Genomic DNA, 17,378 nt, shown 5'->3' on the forward strand with positions numbered 1-17,378 from the left:
TTGTTGGTATAGCCAGTGATTCTTCCTATGGAGCAAGGTTTATTGACAAGGTATAGCAAGGCTTGATGTGATCAACATTGAAAACAAATTTATTAGCTAGAAGGTAATGTCAGAATTTGTTCATGACATATACCACTTCTAAACCTTCACACTATGTGGTGATATAATTTATCTTAGCCTCACATAACTGTCGATGGCGAGAAAAAATTATAGGGTAGTCCAGTTTGTGTTCACTTGGCTAGGCTAGGATGCATCCAATTGCAAAGTTAATAGCCCCTTCATGTGGTGATTTAAGGACTATGTTTCCGAATTCTCTACAAGTGAAGGTGTGTCATCCTCGAGCACGCCATAGTTCTAATTTTTTGGGGTCTAGTGTACGTCTCACATAATGTGTTTTGCACTTGCACTTTATCTTCTAAGTATGATTTCTTGTGTTGTGTTTTTGAGTTGCCATGAAAGTGCAAACTGCACTTTAATATCTTGTAAGTTTGATTTCTTGCATCATATTTTTGAGTTGCCATCAAGATGATGTGAACCTTTATAAACTCAAAAACCATCATTGGCATCACCCTCTAGTAAGTAGTTATTTACAATTAGAATGATAGGCTAATAGAATACGAAATTAAACCTTAAAAAGTGAGCTTGAATTCTTGTGATAAGAAAAGTTGTTGATTGCAAGATTGCTAATGTGGTCCTTTCTTTGAATGTGAGTGCTTTTGCATTACCAAGATAAGATGTTTTGTGATCTTTTTACCATCCAACCTTCTTTCTCCATCTGCCACATGGAATTATCATAATAAAAGGTCGGTTGAGTCTTAACTAAACACCACATTAGTCATGTCAAGAAACAATATGAAGTTATTGTTTTGAAAGGCGGTGTGACGATCTTAACTTTGAAGGTGGTACTTGATACTCCAAAGCTTATAAAGTGAGAAGCTTTTAAGCTCACATTGGACCCATGCTTATGCTTGCGAAAGTTTGGAAGTGGATATATCATAAAAAAGGGTAGAGAATGTAATCGACATGGCGTAAGTTGTAACGTGATTCATTTAGGGGTGGAAAGGATACCAAAAAAAAAAGAAAAAAGGGTAAGCCTTATATGTAGGCCTAAGTGGAGACTATATGGATTGCCATAATTTAAAGGGTTGTAGAGTGTGCCATCATACAGGTTGATACCGCGAGACTTTTCATGACGCGGCGCTGATAAGATGGGCTAGGAGAGGGGTTTGTTTATGTGGTGGTAGAATCTAAAGAGCTGAGGGATCATATGGGAGAAGATTGACCTTTAGGTGAGTATACCATGTGTGTGTCATACTAGACAGTATCCCGGCTAGTAGGATAAAAGGGCACGTAATAAATTAAATTGGGGCACGTAGAACTAGTAAGATAAACGAAACGTCGACGCCTAGCTTGACAAGGTCTTTTTTTTTTCCTGCTTGACAAGGTCTTTAAATGAGACCATGCAACACGCGGGTCTGTCGCGGGGCCCGCAGCCGGGACTGGTGTAAAGAGGGAAGTTAATGGCCGAATGCAGGGCGCGCAAGCAAGAACGGCTGTCAAGCATGAGCAGCTTTTTGCCAATGGCGCAGCAATACGGACGTCCGTCGTCCGCCCCGGACGGCCCCACCACGGGCCATGCGCTGTAACTGTGTAGCTACTGTAGCAGGAGCGAAGAGCCGCCGTAGCGTAATAATCGTCGCAGAAAGCCACAACGGGACGGGCGCCCCGTCGTCTCCCGTTCTCAAGGATTTCCGTGGGCCCCGCCCAAATGACCCGTGGGCCCGTTTGCACTCATGAGCTCAACTGGCTGGGACCAGGTTCATTGGATTGTGTCGGGCAAACAGCTTGCGGTCGGCAAAGGGGTTGTGAAGCGACCGGGCGGGGTCCTCCCCCGGCGGCCGTAGTTATGAAAAAAGGGCCGGGCGGACAAAAGGAGAATCAGCAGCACTCTTGAGTCTTCAGTGCTGCAGTCTGGCCCCTCCCGTAGGTTAGGTTTTCACCGTTGCGTGTTTGGCGGTGATGAACTGGTTGGTAGACTTGGATTCATGGGACGGGGGGACGGTGACTGGACGGGACGGGACGGAACGGAACGGGGCCCGGGGGTAGTTTGATGGTGCTTGGAACGGCGGAACGTGATCAAGAGGTACTTGAAAGTTGAAACGACCAATGGTGGGCACTGTAGTGTACTGATGGTAAGGGAGCCCGCTGCGCTGGCAGCTGTGGATGTACGTCCATGTGTTTCTGTCTCTGTCTTTTTGCAGGGTGGGCGGTTGCCGTTGCAGTCAGGCGATGGCCGGTTCGACGGTAAAAATCGAAGCTGGGCACTGGGGACAGTAGTGGGGAAGGCGTGCGAAACGGGAATCGCACCTGGGCAGTGTGAGTGGGTAGTTGATCACTAGATTGCGGGTGTACGATGGATGGGCGGGCTCACGTGGCGTCCTGTCCCGTCGGGGACAAGTAACAATGGGGGGATGTAGGGTATGGACCCTGTCTGGACTCTGGAGGCGTGGGTGGGAGTGGTATTTGGTGAACTCTGCCTGGGCCTGGGTTCGAACCCAGGGCGGGCCACCGGATAGCGGATATGAAACTTCTTATCCAATCAAGCGCAATCACCCAACCATGTCCGGTCGTCTTTTTACTTCCCCACCTACAGGCTGCTACTACTAGATACAAAGGTGGGGCTGGTTTTTTTTCTAATACAGTAGACGAAGAGTGTGTTGTTGCTTTCCATGCCTCCCCTGCACCAGCAGCAGCTGCCTTAGCTCCCCTAAAACCCGTCCTCCCATATCTGTCCCCTTCCCCTTTCCCCCAATTCACCCGTTCTCTTTTCTAGCTTTTCCCCTCCCTGTAAGCCAGCCCTGCAGTATCCTGCAGAATTCTTCAGTGCCATAGCTATGGCACAGTCTGCATTCTGAACCAAAGCTTTCTTCGCTTCGTCCCAACTGACTTTTCCTATATCTCTGCTGCCGTCTCCAGTGGCATCTGTTACACTGACAGAGCCCTCTCTAACTTCACCCCTCCCCCCCACACTCTCTCTCTCTCTCTCTCTCCTAACTCCGCCCATAGCACAGAAGATCCTAGTCAGACATGGATTTTGATCCCCGTGACGATCGTTTAGGCCCCATTAAGCTCGCCCGCACTGATACGTTTCCCCTAAAAATGCAGATCGCCAACAATGGGATCTTAGGCTCTCTAGTTCGGAGCAATTCCATGGTCTCCGACTGCCGCCTTGGTTGCTCGCCCACGAGTTCTACTACCTCAGACGGTGCTCTTATGGGAAATGATACCAATTACATGGCGGAGGCGAGATTGATGAGAAATGACTCCATGGTTTCCTACGCGGGAAGTGCTCCAAGGACTGTGGCTTACCACCATCAAGCGCTTCCTTTCAAGTCGTCAGGTACTACGGGCAATGCTGCATGCGAACACTAGCGGGGGGTAAATGGGTGGGAAAGCTCGGGATCTCTTACTTCTCTATGCTAATAGAGACCAAAGTTGGTAAATTAAAGTGCACGTGAGGTCCCTGGTTTAGTTAAGGATTAGTGTACAGCTTACAAGGGAAATCGTTCTACGTGTGTAGTTAGGGTAGAATTAAGGCGTAGCTGGGTTATAAGCTTCGAAATGGAGCAAAATGAGGTCTGCGAAGCTTGCATGGTTCTGTCTGCTTGCACTTGCTAAGGTTAATTTCCTTCAAATCTTAACTCTTAAAGGAGTTTGTTAGGTTTACCACTGGCCATGAGTACCTATGGTGGTGTGCACGAGGGCGTGCGAGGAGTTGAACCCGTGGTGTTTACAGCAAGCCAGCTACGAGAGCTGCAGCTGCACGCGCTCATCTTCAAGCACATGATGTGCGGTGTGAATGTGCCCCCTGAGCTTGTGCTCCCAATACGTACAAGCGTAGCTGCTCTGGCTGGCATGACGACAGGAGCCCATCATATAGCAAACAGTAAGAAACACTATTTGATCCTCTTGGCGGTGACGATGATGCTACCAAAACTTTGTTTTAACCTTAGGTTAATTATAATGTATTTGCCGGCATGTATACGCTAAATTCTGATGTATCTTGGCGTCGTTGCTTGTGCGTGATGAATAAAATTGGCAGTCGGGTGGGGGAATTATCACTTGGGATATGGCAATTCTATTGATCCCGAGCCCGGTCGCTGCCGTCGGACGGACGGCAAGAAGTGGCGGTGCTCCCGAGATGTTGTTCCTGACCAGAAGTACTGCGAGCGCCACATGCACCGAGGCCGCCACCGTGCCCGCAAGCCGCTCGAAGCCCAAAGCGCCGTGGCCTCCACTATTACGTCCTCGTCCGGCGCCCCCCAGCCTCCCGTGTCCTCCTCTTCGTCTGCCGTCAGTTTGGCCGCAGCTAGAGCTGCCGTAGGAGCCAACAATACGTCGAACCCGGCCACCGGCTGCCTCCGGCCAGCTTCCGTCGCTCTCAACCTTCAACAACAGCAGCAGCAAAGCTCTGCCTCCGCCAGCCCTGGCCTCGGTATCAAAAGTTTCTCCGGAAGCTCCACCTCCCCTAACGGTGGCGTTCTGTCTATCGGCTCCTCTATTCACGGTAGCAATTTCCAACATCAGCTCGCGCTGCAGACAGCCGGGATCAAAGATTATCGGTAAGCTTTGTTGTATTTACGAAAGGTGGCCGGCTGTTGACAGTAGTTGGCTGCGGGTTAACACTTCAACATGCTTTGGTTTGCAGTTATATGAGCGGTGACTTGAGTCAAGAACAAACTTTCTTCTCGGACGCCCGTGGGCTTAGCCAGGAGTCACCAACGTTGAGTAGCTTGTCTGTGATCTCGTCTGCGGTGAACAATCCGTTAAGGGCCATGCAACCCAAGGTAATTTTTGTAGTCTATTGTTTTTACACATGAATGCTGCGTGAAATGGTGCTCGGTTTCGCTAGACATTTCATTGGAGTTCTCGTTTATGTATAACAGCAGCAGCAGCAGCAGCATCATTCTTTTTTGGGAAGCGGGTTTGACGTCGGAAGAGAATCGGAAGGACAGCCGCTACGCCATTTCTTTGACGATTGGCCACGAGGGAGAGATCCGGCGTCTCTCACATGGTCGGACGTTGAGGAGGATAGATCAAATCGGAGTTCCTCTACCACGCAACTATCCATCTCCATCCCAATGGCGTCCTCAGACTTCCCCTCCAATGGCAACTCTCCTCGTGGCAAACTTGCCCTATCACCTCTGAAGCTTTCCATGTCCAGGGCGGGGGAGGACGACCCTCTCGGCGTAGAGGCAGCCACGCAGATGGGGCTCGGCGTGGGCCTAGGTGTGAACGAAGCTGAGAGACACAGACAGCAGCAGCAGAGCAGCTGGGTGCCCATCACGTGGGAGTCTTCCGGCGTGGGCGGCCCCCTAGCCGAAGTACTACAGTCCAGCAGCAACACCCCCCGAGGTGGTGCAGGCGGTACTGCAGCCTGCAAGAGCGCCGGACTAAATCTCATGACGGACGCGTGGGAAAGCAGCCCCCGCAATAGTCCGCCCATTGCCGCCTCACCCACAGGTGTTCTTCAAATCAACGCCACATTTGGCTCCTTCTCTGATACTAGCACCGCCAGCAGCCCACGCTCGGCCGCCCTTAAAGGCCCCGAGCCCAGCACCCAACTTTAAGTGATCGTAATAATACGTGCCTCTAAACTAAATACATCACTAACCCCATCCATGTAGACGTAGAAAACCTAGTGGGGGTTCAACCTAAATGCATTGCCTCTAGTCTCTCCTCTGCATTCTCTGTTGCTTATTTCTTAATTCCTACGAATATATTATACTTACCCAAGTAGCGCTTTGTGTGTGCTAATCTGGTTTTTCTGTCATTTTACGCTTCTTAATTATCCCTCAGTGCAGCCTTCCAATTCTCGTATTCCTTGTGTTGCAGATACCTAGGGGAGGTGCTGGTAAAGTGGGGGGCAATGTGAGACAGCAGAGTCTATCAGTTGATTGGCTTTGGCAGTTGCTAGCGTATGCATGCTAAGCCAGTGTTACTACAGGAAATACTCTCCTTGATGTTAAACGCTTGTACACTAGCACTTAACCCAGTCAGGGTAAAATGTAACCTGTGATCAGATCCTCATGAATAGCCCCTCCATCTCTGTATAAAATCGTTCCCTTTGTTCTTAGAAGCAATTTACTCCAAATGCATTGGACTTCTGCCTTCTGTCTCGCACAGGCGAGCGATTTTGGGTTGAAATTTTATCTTACTTTGTGTCCGGCAGTAACACAGTTTGTTATCTTCACCTTGGCAAACTTAGAAGACGATCTTTTATGTAACCTGCAGCTGTTGTACTTCTGAGACCAACATCTGGTATAGGTCATGACAGATCTGGCTTTAATTCTGTGTGTAGATACATACATACATACATACATACATACATATATATATATATATATATATATATCTGTACGCTTGTATATAATATGAATGTATATTTAAGACATATACTTTTATATATTATATATCATATCATATTAAATGTAGAAAAGAAGAAGATTCCCTCGCAACCCTATCTGATCTTCTGTCGAATATTTTGCTGGAAACGACGAGTCGTAGATTGCACGTTGTTCAGTAGACTTAACAGGTCGGGGGCACTAATTTTCCAAATTCTAATACCTTCATCACTCCCCACTAGACGGACTCCCACCGTCCAGGTAATGTGTTGTTGCGCTGGAGTTTGGCTTGCTATGTGTCGTTAGGCGCAGCGAGTAACTAACCACGTTGGGAAGCGCGGAAACCCATTGGAACGCGAAAACTACTAGTCACGTTGAACCTTTGAATTATTGTCAACCCAGGCCCCAATGCATGTTCTATCATGCATAGTTTTGCATGCAGCATTGTACTATAGCTAGGACAATACAACATAAACATCTACACAATTTGTGCTTTGACAAGAATCGCTTAGTAGTCACAACTTTAAATAGAGAATTTAAGTAAAACATTAGCAAAGCGGCTTTAAAGTAATAACGCGGGTTATGTTTATCAGGACATTCCTTTCATATGGGAAAGACCATTAGCAACGTGGTTTTGGAGTAAAACCTTGGGTTTTTTTTGGGGGGGAACTATACGAATTTATATTTATATTTACAAGATAGAAGCTGCCATTTATAATGGGTCTCTATTTACATCTACCACATCCATCCTACTCCCTATCCTTGTTAAGTAAATTACAAATTTGATCCCATCTTTCTTCCTCCCACACAAAAGATGAATGCTCCTAGAATATATGATAGCCCAGCTGCATACATGCCATAAGAAGGGAGTCACAGATACATTCCTTAGGGGTCTGTTCTTTGAAATTAGCTCCCTTAGTCTAAATTTTCACAACCAGTCTCATGCCCAAAGGACTTTCAATCAAAGCTAGAAATGTATACATTGGTTGCTTCTCCTTTTGGTGCCATCTCTTGGTTTTGGGTCCGAATTTAGGGTGCCTTGACTTCAAATCTTTCCTTGTAAACCTGCCACATATTAAACATTATTAGGATGCCCTAGTATGTGCTAATATCCCAACGACTTGGACCCAGCACAGCATATCCCAACTTGTAAGGCCTTAACTAACTCAACAAATAGGTTATCATTGAGTTTATTTATATGATATATATGCCAACAATAGTGCACACACTTATACATGAGCTGTAACACATCTAGACCCTAGCTAGGCCATTTTTGAAATATCAACAAATTCTTGGAGTTCCAAATCCCCCAAAGGCAACAATATCTAATACATATTCAAACAATAAGATTTCTCCTCTCAAACGAGCTCTAAATCTTCTAGTTTCTTTTGAGTTCTTGGGAAAAATCCCACTACACAAAGTGAAATACTTATTAAAGTCTTAAAATTGCATGTAATAGTGAATTTGCATAGTAGGTCTGGGTCCCCTCCAATAGCTTGAGCAACTTGAAAAATTAATAGTATTAAACTCTATTTTATCCACGAGTCCCCAATAAGTGGCTAATTGGATAGCTAAATAACTTAAGTCCACATCTTCTACATCTTCTAAATCATAAATATCTACATACAAGGCATCCTTCTTCTTGGGTTTTTTCCTCACTAGTTCCCTCTTCATGAATTAATTCCTACATATGTACCTCTTGCATATCTTGCTTGTAGTCTATCTCTTCCTTGGGAGACTAAATGTAAACAGTATAGGTTTATTTAAGTAAGCACTCTATAATTACCAGCTTTACATTACTTAGGAATCCATCTATGCATTGTAAATCAATGTCACTCATGCTAATCTACCCTTTTTATATAGCAAGTGCTAGTACTCTTGAGACAACGGTACCAAAAATGATCCACAAACACTATACTCCTAAAACACTCCCTAGACAAGGTTCTAGTGAGCCAAGTATTAGGTTGAAGCACTACTTAAGGGTTAATTACTTGATAAGTATAGTCTAGTCATTGCAAAATATTGCACTTGTTATGTAGCCCAACACATTGCCTTCATTTAAATTACTCCACATATATATTTAATAGACTCTTGTATTTCTTGTTAGGATAATGTTGCACAATAAATAACATTTATTTTACAAAGCACATATATGAAAAATATATCATTTAATGGTAACATTTTACTCACACATTCTTCTCCATAGAACTAACACTTTACTTTTTAAAACAACACATAAATTTCCAACAAACATGCAATTACCACCCCTTACCATTTCTTAATTCTAATCATTTAATAAAGAAACTACCACTGATCAACTCCATTCAATCCAAAAGTTTTAAGGCTGAAAGAATAAATTAAAATAAACATTTTCTCTTTTTTTTGGGACCAATAATATTTATTTATATTAACTGTTCAAAATCTGGCATACATCACCCCCAGAGACTCAACTCTTTACTCTTTTTTAACCTCAATCAAATTTTTTCAAAGAAATTCCCATCTTTCATCCTCACACAAGAAACAAGACTGATCCCACGAGATCTGATACCCTAGTAATAAGCAAGCCTCCATCATGGCCTTAGTAGTACCTAGGGAACTGTTTTTCTAACATACTCCCATGCTTTGACCAAAACTTGACAGTAGATCTAATGCCAACCGAGTTCTCAATAAAGGCAACAAATGTGTGATCCATCTGTTTTTCCTTGCGGTACCATCTCTGAGTTTTAGGACCAAATCTTGGAGGCCTATTCTTCTCAATCCAACACCAAGTGCCATCTCTTTTTCTAGCTAGAGGCACTCCACTTTACATTCCATATTTTGTTGCAATACAGAACATTGGCATCCCCTTTTCTTATTAATGCATAAATATCCCTAGTTTTTTCCTTCTTCAGTTTGACACCATTAATCCAAGTCCAGTCCTTGATCCAGACTGAAGTATCAGTAGCTATGGAACATAATTAACTATGTAACATCTCCATCACCTGAATCATCAAGTCTCTCTCTCTCCTGGTCAATTGAAACTCCTTAGATATAAGAGGTTCACCTCTTTCCACCTAGCCGAATCCCTATCCCAACAGTCAGCTAGATATCTAATACCTTTGTTGTTGAGAATCTTTGCCACATCAGTATCAAGTGAAACAAGGGGGGGATTAAACTTATGAGTCCACCATAACCCCAAGGACAACATGGAGTTACTAGCTACCCTCCCCCCACAATCCTAAGCCATGAAACCCAAATTATCTCTCCAGCAATTATATAGCATTTTGTAAAAATATGAAGATGTAACTTTAACAGGAGCATATGAAAACAATTTGCCTTTCTGGTTTAAGCTCCCCCATCACCTCACCAGCCATTTCCACCAATTCCCTTATCATTAAGGCCCAAGTAGCATTTTGAGATAGCACCCATCAGAGTCCTTCTGGCAACACAATGAGTGGGCAAATGAATGATACCAATGTCCCCTTCCATTTTAGGCACTGACACCTTCTCCTAGGCCAACCAAGCAGGAACTCTTTTCTTACCATTGCCATTTCTCCACAGAAAGTCTCTGATAGGGCCTATGATCTCCTTCCAATGACACTTCCCAAATTTTAACACATGACTTAAAAACATGATATAAGCATTCAACACAAAGTTGTAGATATCAATTCTATTATGGAAGGGAACTTTCAAGCCTTCCCATTTTTTCAATTTCTCCACAAATCTATTAATGGCCCACATTACTAGTTGTTTATTAGTAAGCCCAACCCCAGGAACCCCAAGCAGTCTGATAATATGACCCTTTTGCGCCACCTCACATCCCCACTAAGCATCCCTACATTCTTTTTATATCTTTACTAAGTGACCCTCCACTAATTCCTTGATTCAGACCATTTTAAAACAAAGTATACTTTTAACTTAATATTTTATTAAACCCTTTTCCACAAAAATATACACTAGTTTATTTTGAAACCTTCCTCTCTTTGCTGAGTTATTGATTTTCTAATATTATGCTAAAAACTAAACAATAATTTAATTTTATGTACTTCCACATTAGCATTCTACATTTCAATGATAAAAAATATTCTCTTAATTTTACATATGTAAAAATCTCCATTTTCTAATTATTTATATTTATTTTTCTTATTTTTAGTTTATAAAAATATCACAAAATATTGAAATATCAAAGTAAATATTTATTAATAATTCTTTAAAATCATAAAACATGGAAGAACACACTAAAACTCATCTCTGAACCACTCAATACTAATCTCATTGATTTGGTATGTTTCTTGAAATTATGATTATAAACATGGTATTTTGATAATTTATCTTTAATTTTCAAGTTAATTATAGAAACTATAAAAAATTCAAAATATACTTTCTAATCATATTGTTACTCTGTTTCAAATAAAATTTTAGAAATCATTATTTTACAACCTACACTTCCTTTATTAATTGGATGCGGTGATACATAAGGTGCATCATGTTGCAGTGATTCTTCATGACATACTTTTTGGATAAGGTAAGGAGAATTTCATTGTGATAACATAGAGAGGACGTGACATAAAAGCTAGCACACCCACATGAGAAGTTGCAGATTGCAGCTCTAAGGCAAGGCCTAACGACACATGTTTTAGCAAGGATAAGGTAAGCTCTTGACTTGAACATATTTGGCACCACTGCCCTACTAAGGACTAGCCTAGGGCTTAGCTACATTTTTCATCCATTCCAAGCTATTAAGATCACCTAATGTTTCTTGGTGTTGATTAGGAGGTCACACTCCGAAAACTATATAGTTTTGGAGCTTTGATTTATTTTTGGAGTCTATCTTGGTATTCTATGTTCATCTATTTTGGTAGGAAAAATCCCTATATATATCTTGGTATTCTATGTTCATCTATTTTGGTAGGAAAAATCCCTATATATATATATATATATATATATATATATATATATATATATATATATATATATATATATATATATATATATATATATATATATATTGGTGATTTTCATGAAACTAGAGCCCAAGAGGCTTAGATTCCATTGCTTTGATCCAAGAATTAGCTTAGCAATTGTGATTAGGAGTGAAATCCACTTTGAAAACATGAGCATTAAGCTCCGTTAGGTTGAATTAGAGTGAAGTTTTCAATTTAGATGAACCTAAACTTGAAGAAGAGGAGGATGAGCCATGCCATAGCACAATGAACACTCTCCTTCCATAGTGAAGATGAAAGGACATCAAAATGTGCCCACGAACAAGGCTAGGACACTACTTTGAAAGAATGAGATGAATGCTATGTTACCTATCATTTATAAAGGAACGATGGTCTCTGCAATCTTGGATAATGGTGTTGGTGTCAACATTATCACTAAGGATTGATGAGAGGCTTGGGGAAGCGTGCCGCTCATAGTCACAAGCCTTGTGGGCAAGCTTACCCGCCGCTGATGGGAATATAAATAAACTATTAGGCATCCTACATGATGCAAAGATTAAGACATTTGGGCCACAAAACATTCATGGTGATGGATTTTCAAAGAAGTAGGTCATACACCATGATTCTCATAAGGCATTACATGAGAGAAGCAAGGCTAATTCATGATTGAACACTAATCACATTTACATACGTAAAGGTGACTAGTCCTTAAAAATAAACGTAAAAAAAGGGAAGACTCATCCCATGGGGCGAGGTGCACTCGCCAATGATTCAAACACAATTTCTTGGACAACTTCAGTATTTGGAGAGCATATGTAACGCATAAGGTCACACCACGTTGACATGTGCAGAACTTGTAACAAGATATTGGATGGTGAAGATGAGACGAATACGAGCCTTTCTTGGATCTTTCCAACTTTGAAGTTTGGATTCACATTCTTACAACCATGGACACTCTTCCCACAAAAGCTTGGGACATGGTTTTCACGATTGGATGGTGTGCCGAAATCACATCCCTTTTTGTACTCGACACACTCAAGATAGAACGAGTAGTGGAACCCCTAGAAATACCACCTAGCTACATGGCCAACCTTGGTTGACATTGGGACTAGCCACAACATGTTATCTTGGGAGGCGTGGACTTCATTAGTAGGCCACCCACCCCTCGCACCATTTGTAACAACCATTACCACAATAAATAATTCCCAATCTATGATTGTCAATTGTTTTGAAGTGGAGGTTCTAATTGGATGTAAACTTGCATCATGTAAACTTGCATCATGTTCTAATTGTTTTGAAGTGGAGGTTCTAATTGGATGTAAACTTGCATTATGTAAGTTTATGTGGCCCCTGAGTAGGTATGTTGAAAGAGAGCATCATCCTTGGGAGGGGATGGATCCATAGATTGCATCTTCACAATTCCTGAAGAAGGACCATGATTCTTAATCTCCCCTTCGGAATGGTTATCGTAACCTTGGTGGGGGTGAGGGCACCCTGAACCAATCAACATCCTAAGCCTTGTCCTCCATTTACAAAACCACCATAGCAAGTAAACCCCTTGTGCTACACCTTCATCCTAGCATTATACACTAGGTTACTCCCCAATGTATGCTACTCATGTTGTCTTACAATAATTGCTCTATCTATGGGCTCACTCATATCTACAAGTAGTTTCTATAACCAAGATACCTCACATGTTACCATAATAGTTCCCCTATAATCAATAAGCATGAGTGCTTCTTTTCTACTCTAGATGATGGAAAACACTCCCAAAAGAGAATATAAAGCTGCTAGTAGATCTCCTTTCCAAGACACTACCAAATCTACCCATGTACCTGTAACTTTGTCCCAACCTCATAGAGAAGCCCATAATGTACTGTGGAGTTTATGTACATGAGTATCCTCCTAGCCATATCTAAATGTGGCTTCCTTGGGGTGTGCATAAATAGACTAACCAACCTAATGGAATAGCTCAAATGTGGTGTGGTTTGATAGTCAGTAAATCAAACTATCTACTATATGTGTATACATAGTAGGATTCTCCAAGAGATTACCTATATCTTTCGACAACCTTATATTTTTCTCCAACCAATGGCATTGAGATTTTCTTACACTATGTTATCCATCATGTCTAAAGTATATTGCCTCTCTAAAAGCCAAATCCCATCATGTGACCTAATCACCTCTATACCTAGGAAGTATTATAGCTCAACCAATTCTTTAATTACAAATGTTTTCTTAAGAATGATCTTTACCTCGAGACTACTGTCATCACTCTCACTTGTGATAATAGAGTCACCAACATAGATGACTAGCACACCACTAGCATAATACCCCTGTTAGTCTTTGTCACATAAAAAGTGAGAAATTAGCATTGGATATTTAAAATCGAATAGTGATAATGTACTCCCCTATCTTGTCAAACTATGATGTAGATGCCTAGTTCAAGCCTTATAGGGCATGCAAGGCTTTGTGCAACCTCCTGCAAACAAAATTCAAGTGTGCATGATTCTCATATCTTTGTGGATGCACCATATAAGCTTCCTCCTAAGTCACCATGTAAAAATTTATTCTTTACATCCATTTGATGTGAAGACCATCCCTTAGCTACATCCACAATAACGGATGCTCTCATGGTCGCTGTCATAGCAACCGGGCTGAATGTTTCCTCATAGTCAATGACATATGTCTTTGCATATCTAGGCTTTCCTTATACCTATAACATAATTATTTGAATTATGCTTCACTTTGTAGACCCAATTACATCTCCACTTACACCTAATTGCCTTTTTTTCCTTGGGTAAAGATACCAAATCCCATGTCTCTAACATCTAATGTATATATCTCTTCATCTCACTGGCATCTTTCCAATGTTTATGTCAAAGTGCCTCCTCAAACATGTGGGCTACCTTTTGGATATCTTTCACTATATATGCATAATGATGGGCTATATATCCATCATATCTAAACATGTCTAATTGATATTTCTAGATCACTATTAGGTGTTCTCAACACTACTTTGGCTCCTATAGACTATGTGTTACAATAGGTGGGATTCTAAACTCCTCATCAAGACTCTCTTTTGAGCTACTTGTCTCTTTCAACAAAGGAGTGACCTATTGAAACATTAGGTGTTATAAAAGGATGATCCACCTTTTCTTTTCCTTACATGATACGTATAAACTTGTTGAATTTTCAGCACTTGTAGTATCACCACATGATACATCATCAAAATACCTAACATTCTTCCTCAACCCACCCAACCAAGATCTCATAATAGACGTACTAGAGGACTCCCTAGTCCACTAAGTGCCTGTGATTTAATATTCATCATGTAAGATAACCATATATTTATTGCTTCAAACTCTATATAATCCTTCATTGGTATACTCATCTCATCAAACACAACATCCCTACTCACTCACCTCTCATGCATAGTGGGATTATAGAATATACAACCTTTCTGCTCAAGGAAATAACTAATGAATATACATTTTTCTACCTTGTAATTAAACTTACTTCTCATTTGATATGGTACATGTATATAAGAAATACACCCAAACACTTTTAAGTGTACCAAATTTAGTTTTTCACCATTAAACTTTTGTTAGGCATTATACCATGAACTGCCAATGGGCGTCATGTTGATAATACAAGCTATAGTTGCTATTACTTTAGTCCAAAAATAATGAGGCATTCCTTTCTCATTCATCAGTGCATGAGAAAATTTTGTAATTTTTTTCTTTTTTTAGCCCCATTTTGTTGTAAGGTGTACTGTAAACTGCCTCTTTATTCCATGATCTCTTAAACAGCTCTCTTAAATAGTCACTAAAATCACTCGAGAAATATTCTCCCCATAGGTATTTTATGTGTATGGCTTTATCTTTCTTTACCATAGCTTTGAAGCTTTGAAAGTGAGTAAATACTTCACTTTGAAGCTCTAAAAGTGAGTAAATACTTCACTTTTCTCTTTCATGAAATGAAAGATACATAATACTGAAAATGGCATCCTTTAAATGATGCCATATTTGTTGGTCCCCAAACATCAGAATGCACCACATCCAAAGGTCTTTGACTTACATGCTTATCATGTAGAAATGCATGCTTAGCCTACTTACAGAGTATGCTTCACATACTCTGTACATTCCATCTACTTTAAACTTTGGCAAAATTGTAAACATACTTTGGGCATGCATATTCTTCAGCTCTACTGAATATAATGAATTTATGTCAAATATCAATGTTTACAATTTCCATTAATCATGTGTAAGAGAATACAACACATGCGGTATATAAAAGAGAACAATTAAAAGAAATAGGATCTTTCAAAGCACAAAAATTTAAAACTCAAATTGCATGATAGAGATAGAGAAGAATATTGTATTACTAAAGTAATACAATACATGGTATATCCACACACCCATGTGCTCCTATGAAGGGAACTTTGATGGGCTGATCTGGAACTGCAAAGACAAAGGTTGTATATGCTAGTAGAAACTAGGGAGTAAACTCACAATGATGAGTGATGAACTATGTGTGGAGAAGGGGCTAGCCATGTATCTATATAGGGCAGGGTACGTGGCGCGGCTGTAACATGACCGCTTAGGTCCGTGGTCATAGTTGGTGCCATTGTCCATGGTGTAGACATGGCACCAACTATGACTACTTAGGTTCGGTCATATTTGGTGCCATCGTCCATGGTGTAGACATGACCCATAAAGATGTACTAGACTTTGCATAGCAGTTACCCCACCTCCCATGGCCATCTAGTCTTTTCTTAGTCCCCACAATGTTAGGATACGATGTCTAAGAGAGTAAAGTATACCTACTCCATATGTAGATCCTTTTATGAGATAATAGTCCAATAGTGTAGTATGTAGCCTATTCGGCAGTGTGCCAAATCTAATCTAAGATATCTCTAAACCATCTCGCCTCATTAGGCGACATTCCCATGTGAACACGGGGATATTGGGCACTCGCGCTGCTCAACTACCATAGCTACTCCTCATAATGGGAGATGCTCAATGTGAGATCCCACTGCCCCCTCTGCGCACCGGATTCCCGGATGGTAGCAGCAGAAGTAGCTTCCTCTTACGCGGGGTAGGGTTTCTCACTTGAGGCCTCGCCCTCGAATGTCCGGGCACGAGACTAAGCTGGTGGTCATTCTGAAAACCGAAACCGAGAAAATTTTCCATGCCCGAAAAACGAGGACGATTCAACCATTTTTATTTTCTTAACGAATTTCTCTAACGAGGTCAAGATACTGAACTAACCTTCATTTGATTAAATCAGATAGAAGGGAAACTGTTACAGACTTAACTTGAAGGAATCAACGCTTTTTTCCTAATTGAATCAGGCATAGCCATTGATCTATTCATCAGAGAAGTCTTCAGGCCTTTAATTAACTACTCGAGTTCTAAGCGTATTCCTGTTAATCAATTTTATTATTAAAACTCTACTGATTCTAGCCTAACCCCATCCGGCCCATCGGCCCATGGGTTAGCCACCGCCCAACCACTGGAATTGGTAGAACCAGACAAGTACACTCATAATTGAATTCCTTTCTTAACTTTTGCTTTAGAATACAGATATGCACACACTCCTCTTTAAACTTTAACTTTTCAAATAATCCATTGACAAACAATTATTGGTTACAGATGTCATAACTCAAAATTTCTATTCAATCCTTGTTTCTCACAAAACAGTATCACTCTGGACTCTCCGTTGAGACCAGCAGGTCAGCAACGAGATCGAGTAATAGATTACAATAATTTTCTTGTCATCATACATATATATATCTTCCACGACACACGCATGGGTGTCTTAAGCACCGTGAGCCCGTGCATCGCCTGGTCAAAACCCTCCAGGATCCTCCTTAGGTGTCCTGGCACTTCACTTAGGGACTGCTTCGTTAGCCCTCGCCCATCGTACCAGAAGCACACCATTTTTCACCATACCCAGGGTGGTCAAGACCTGGGCAGGTTTTTGCCGCGTGAGCCGTCCTTTGAACACTCCCTGCCAGCAGCAGCTGTTGCAACCGAACTTCCCTTAG

The 17,378-nt window shown here is 41.5% G+C and overlaps 1 protein-coding gene across 6 annotated transcripts; it reads left to right on the forward strand.

Annotated features, from left to right (window-relative positions):
• Positions 1 to 2,619: 2,619 nt before the first annotated feature.
• On the forward strand, positions 2,620 to 6,287 carry LOC147623997 (growth-regulating factor 5-like). Of its 6 annotated transcripts, none has more exons than XM_086820685.1 (6): positions 2,620 to 3,400; positions 3,722 to 3,946; positions 4,103 to 4,622; positions 4,709 to 4,847; positions 4,947 to 5,523; positions 5,896 to 6,287. In XM_086820685.1, exons 1-6 carry the CDS (start codon positions 3,088 to 3,090, stop codon positions 5,901 to 5,903), a joined length of 1,782 nt encoding a protein of 593 aa, XP_086676811.1. In that variant the 5' UTR covers positions 2,620 to 3,087; the 3' UTR covers positions 5,904 to 6,287. The 6 variants fall into 6 exon arrangements, with proteins under 6 accessions (XP_086676811.1, XP_086676812.1, XP_086676813.1 ...); XM_086820686.1 differs by having other exon boundaries at positions 4,950 to 5,523; XM_086820687.1 differs by having other exon boundaries at positions 4,953 to 5,523.
• The last annotated feature ends 11,091 nt before the right edge of the window (positions 6,288 to 17,378 follow it).

Source organism: Cibotium barometz, chromosome 26, assembly GCF_041138505.1.
Source record: "Cibotium barometz isolate CiBa-2024 chromosome 26, ASM4113850v1, whole genome shotgun sequence".
Classification (NCBI taxonomy): domain Eukaryota; kingdom Viridiplantae; phylum Streptophyta; class Polypodiopsida; order Cyatheales; family Cibotiaceae; genus Cibotium; species Cibotium barometz.

Bases quoted from the DNA above. Each gene is read 5' to 3' on its own strand.
- LOC147623997 (XM_086820682.1), top strand. From the start codon at position 3,088: ATGGATTTTGATCCCCGTGACGATCGTTTAGGCCCCATTAAGCTCGCC. The intron at 3,401-3,721 runs GTACTACGGGCA...GGAGTTTGTTAG, and splicing joins GCTTCCTTTCAAGTCGTCAG to GTTTACCACTGGCCATGAGT. The intron at 4,848-4,946 runs GTAATTTTTGTA...TATGTATAACAG, and splicing joins TAAGGGCCATGCAACCCAAG to CAGCAGCAGCAGCAGCATCA.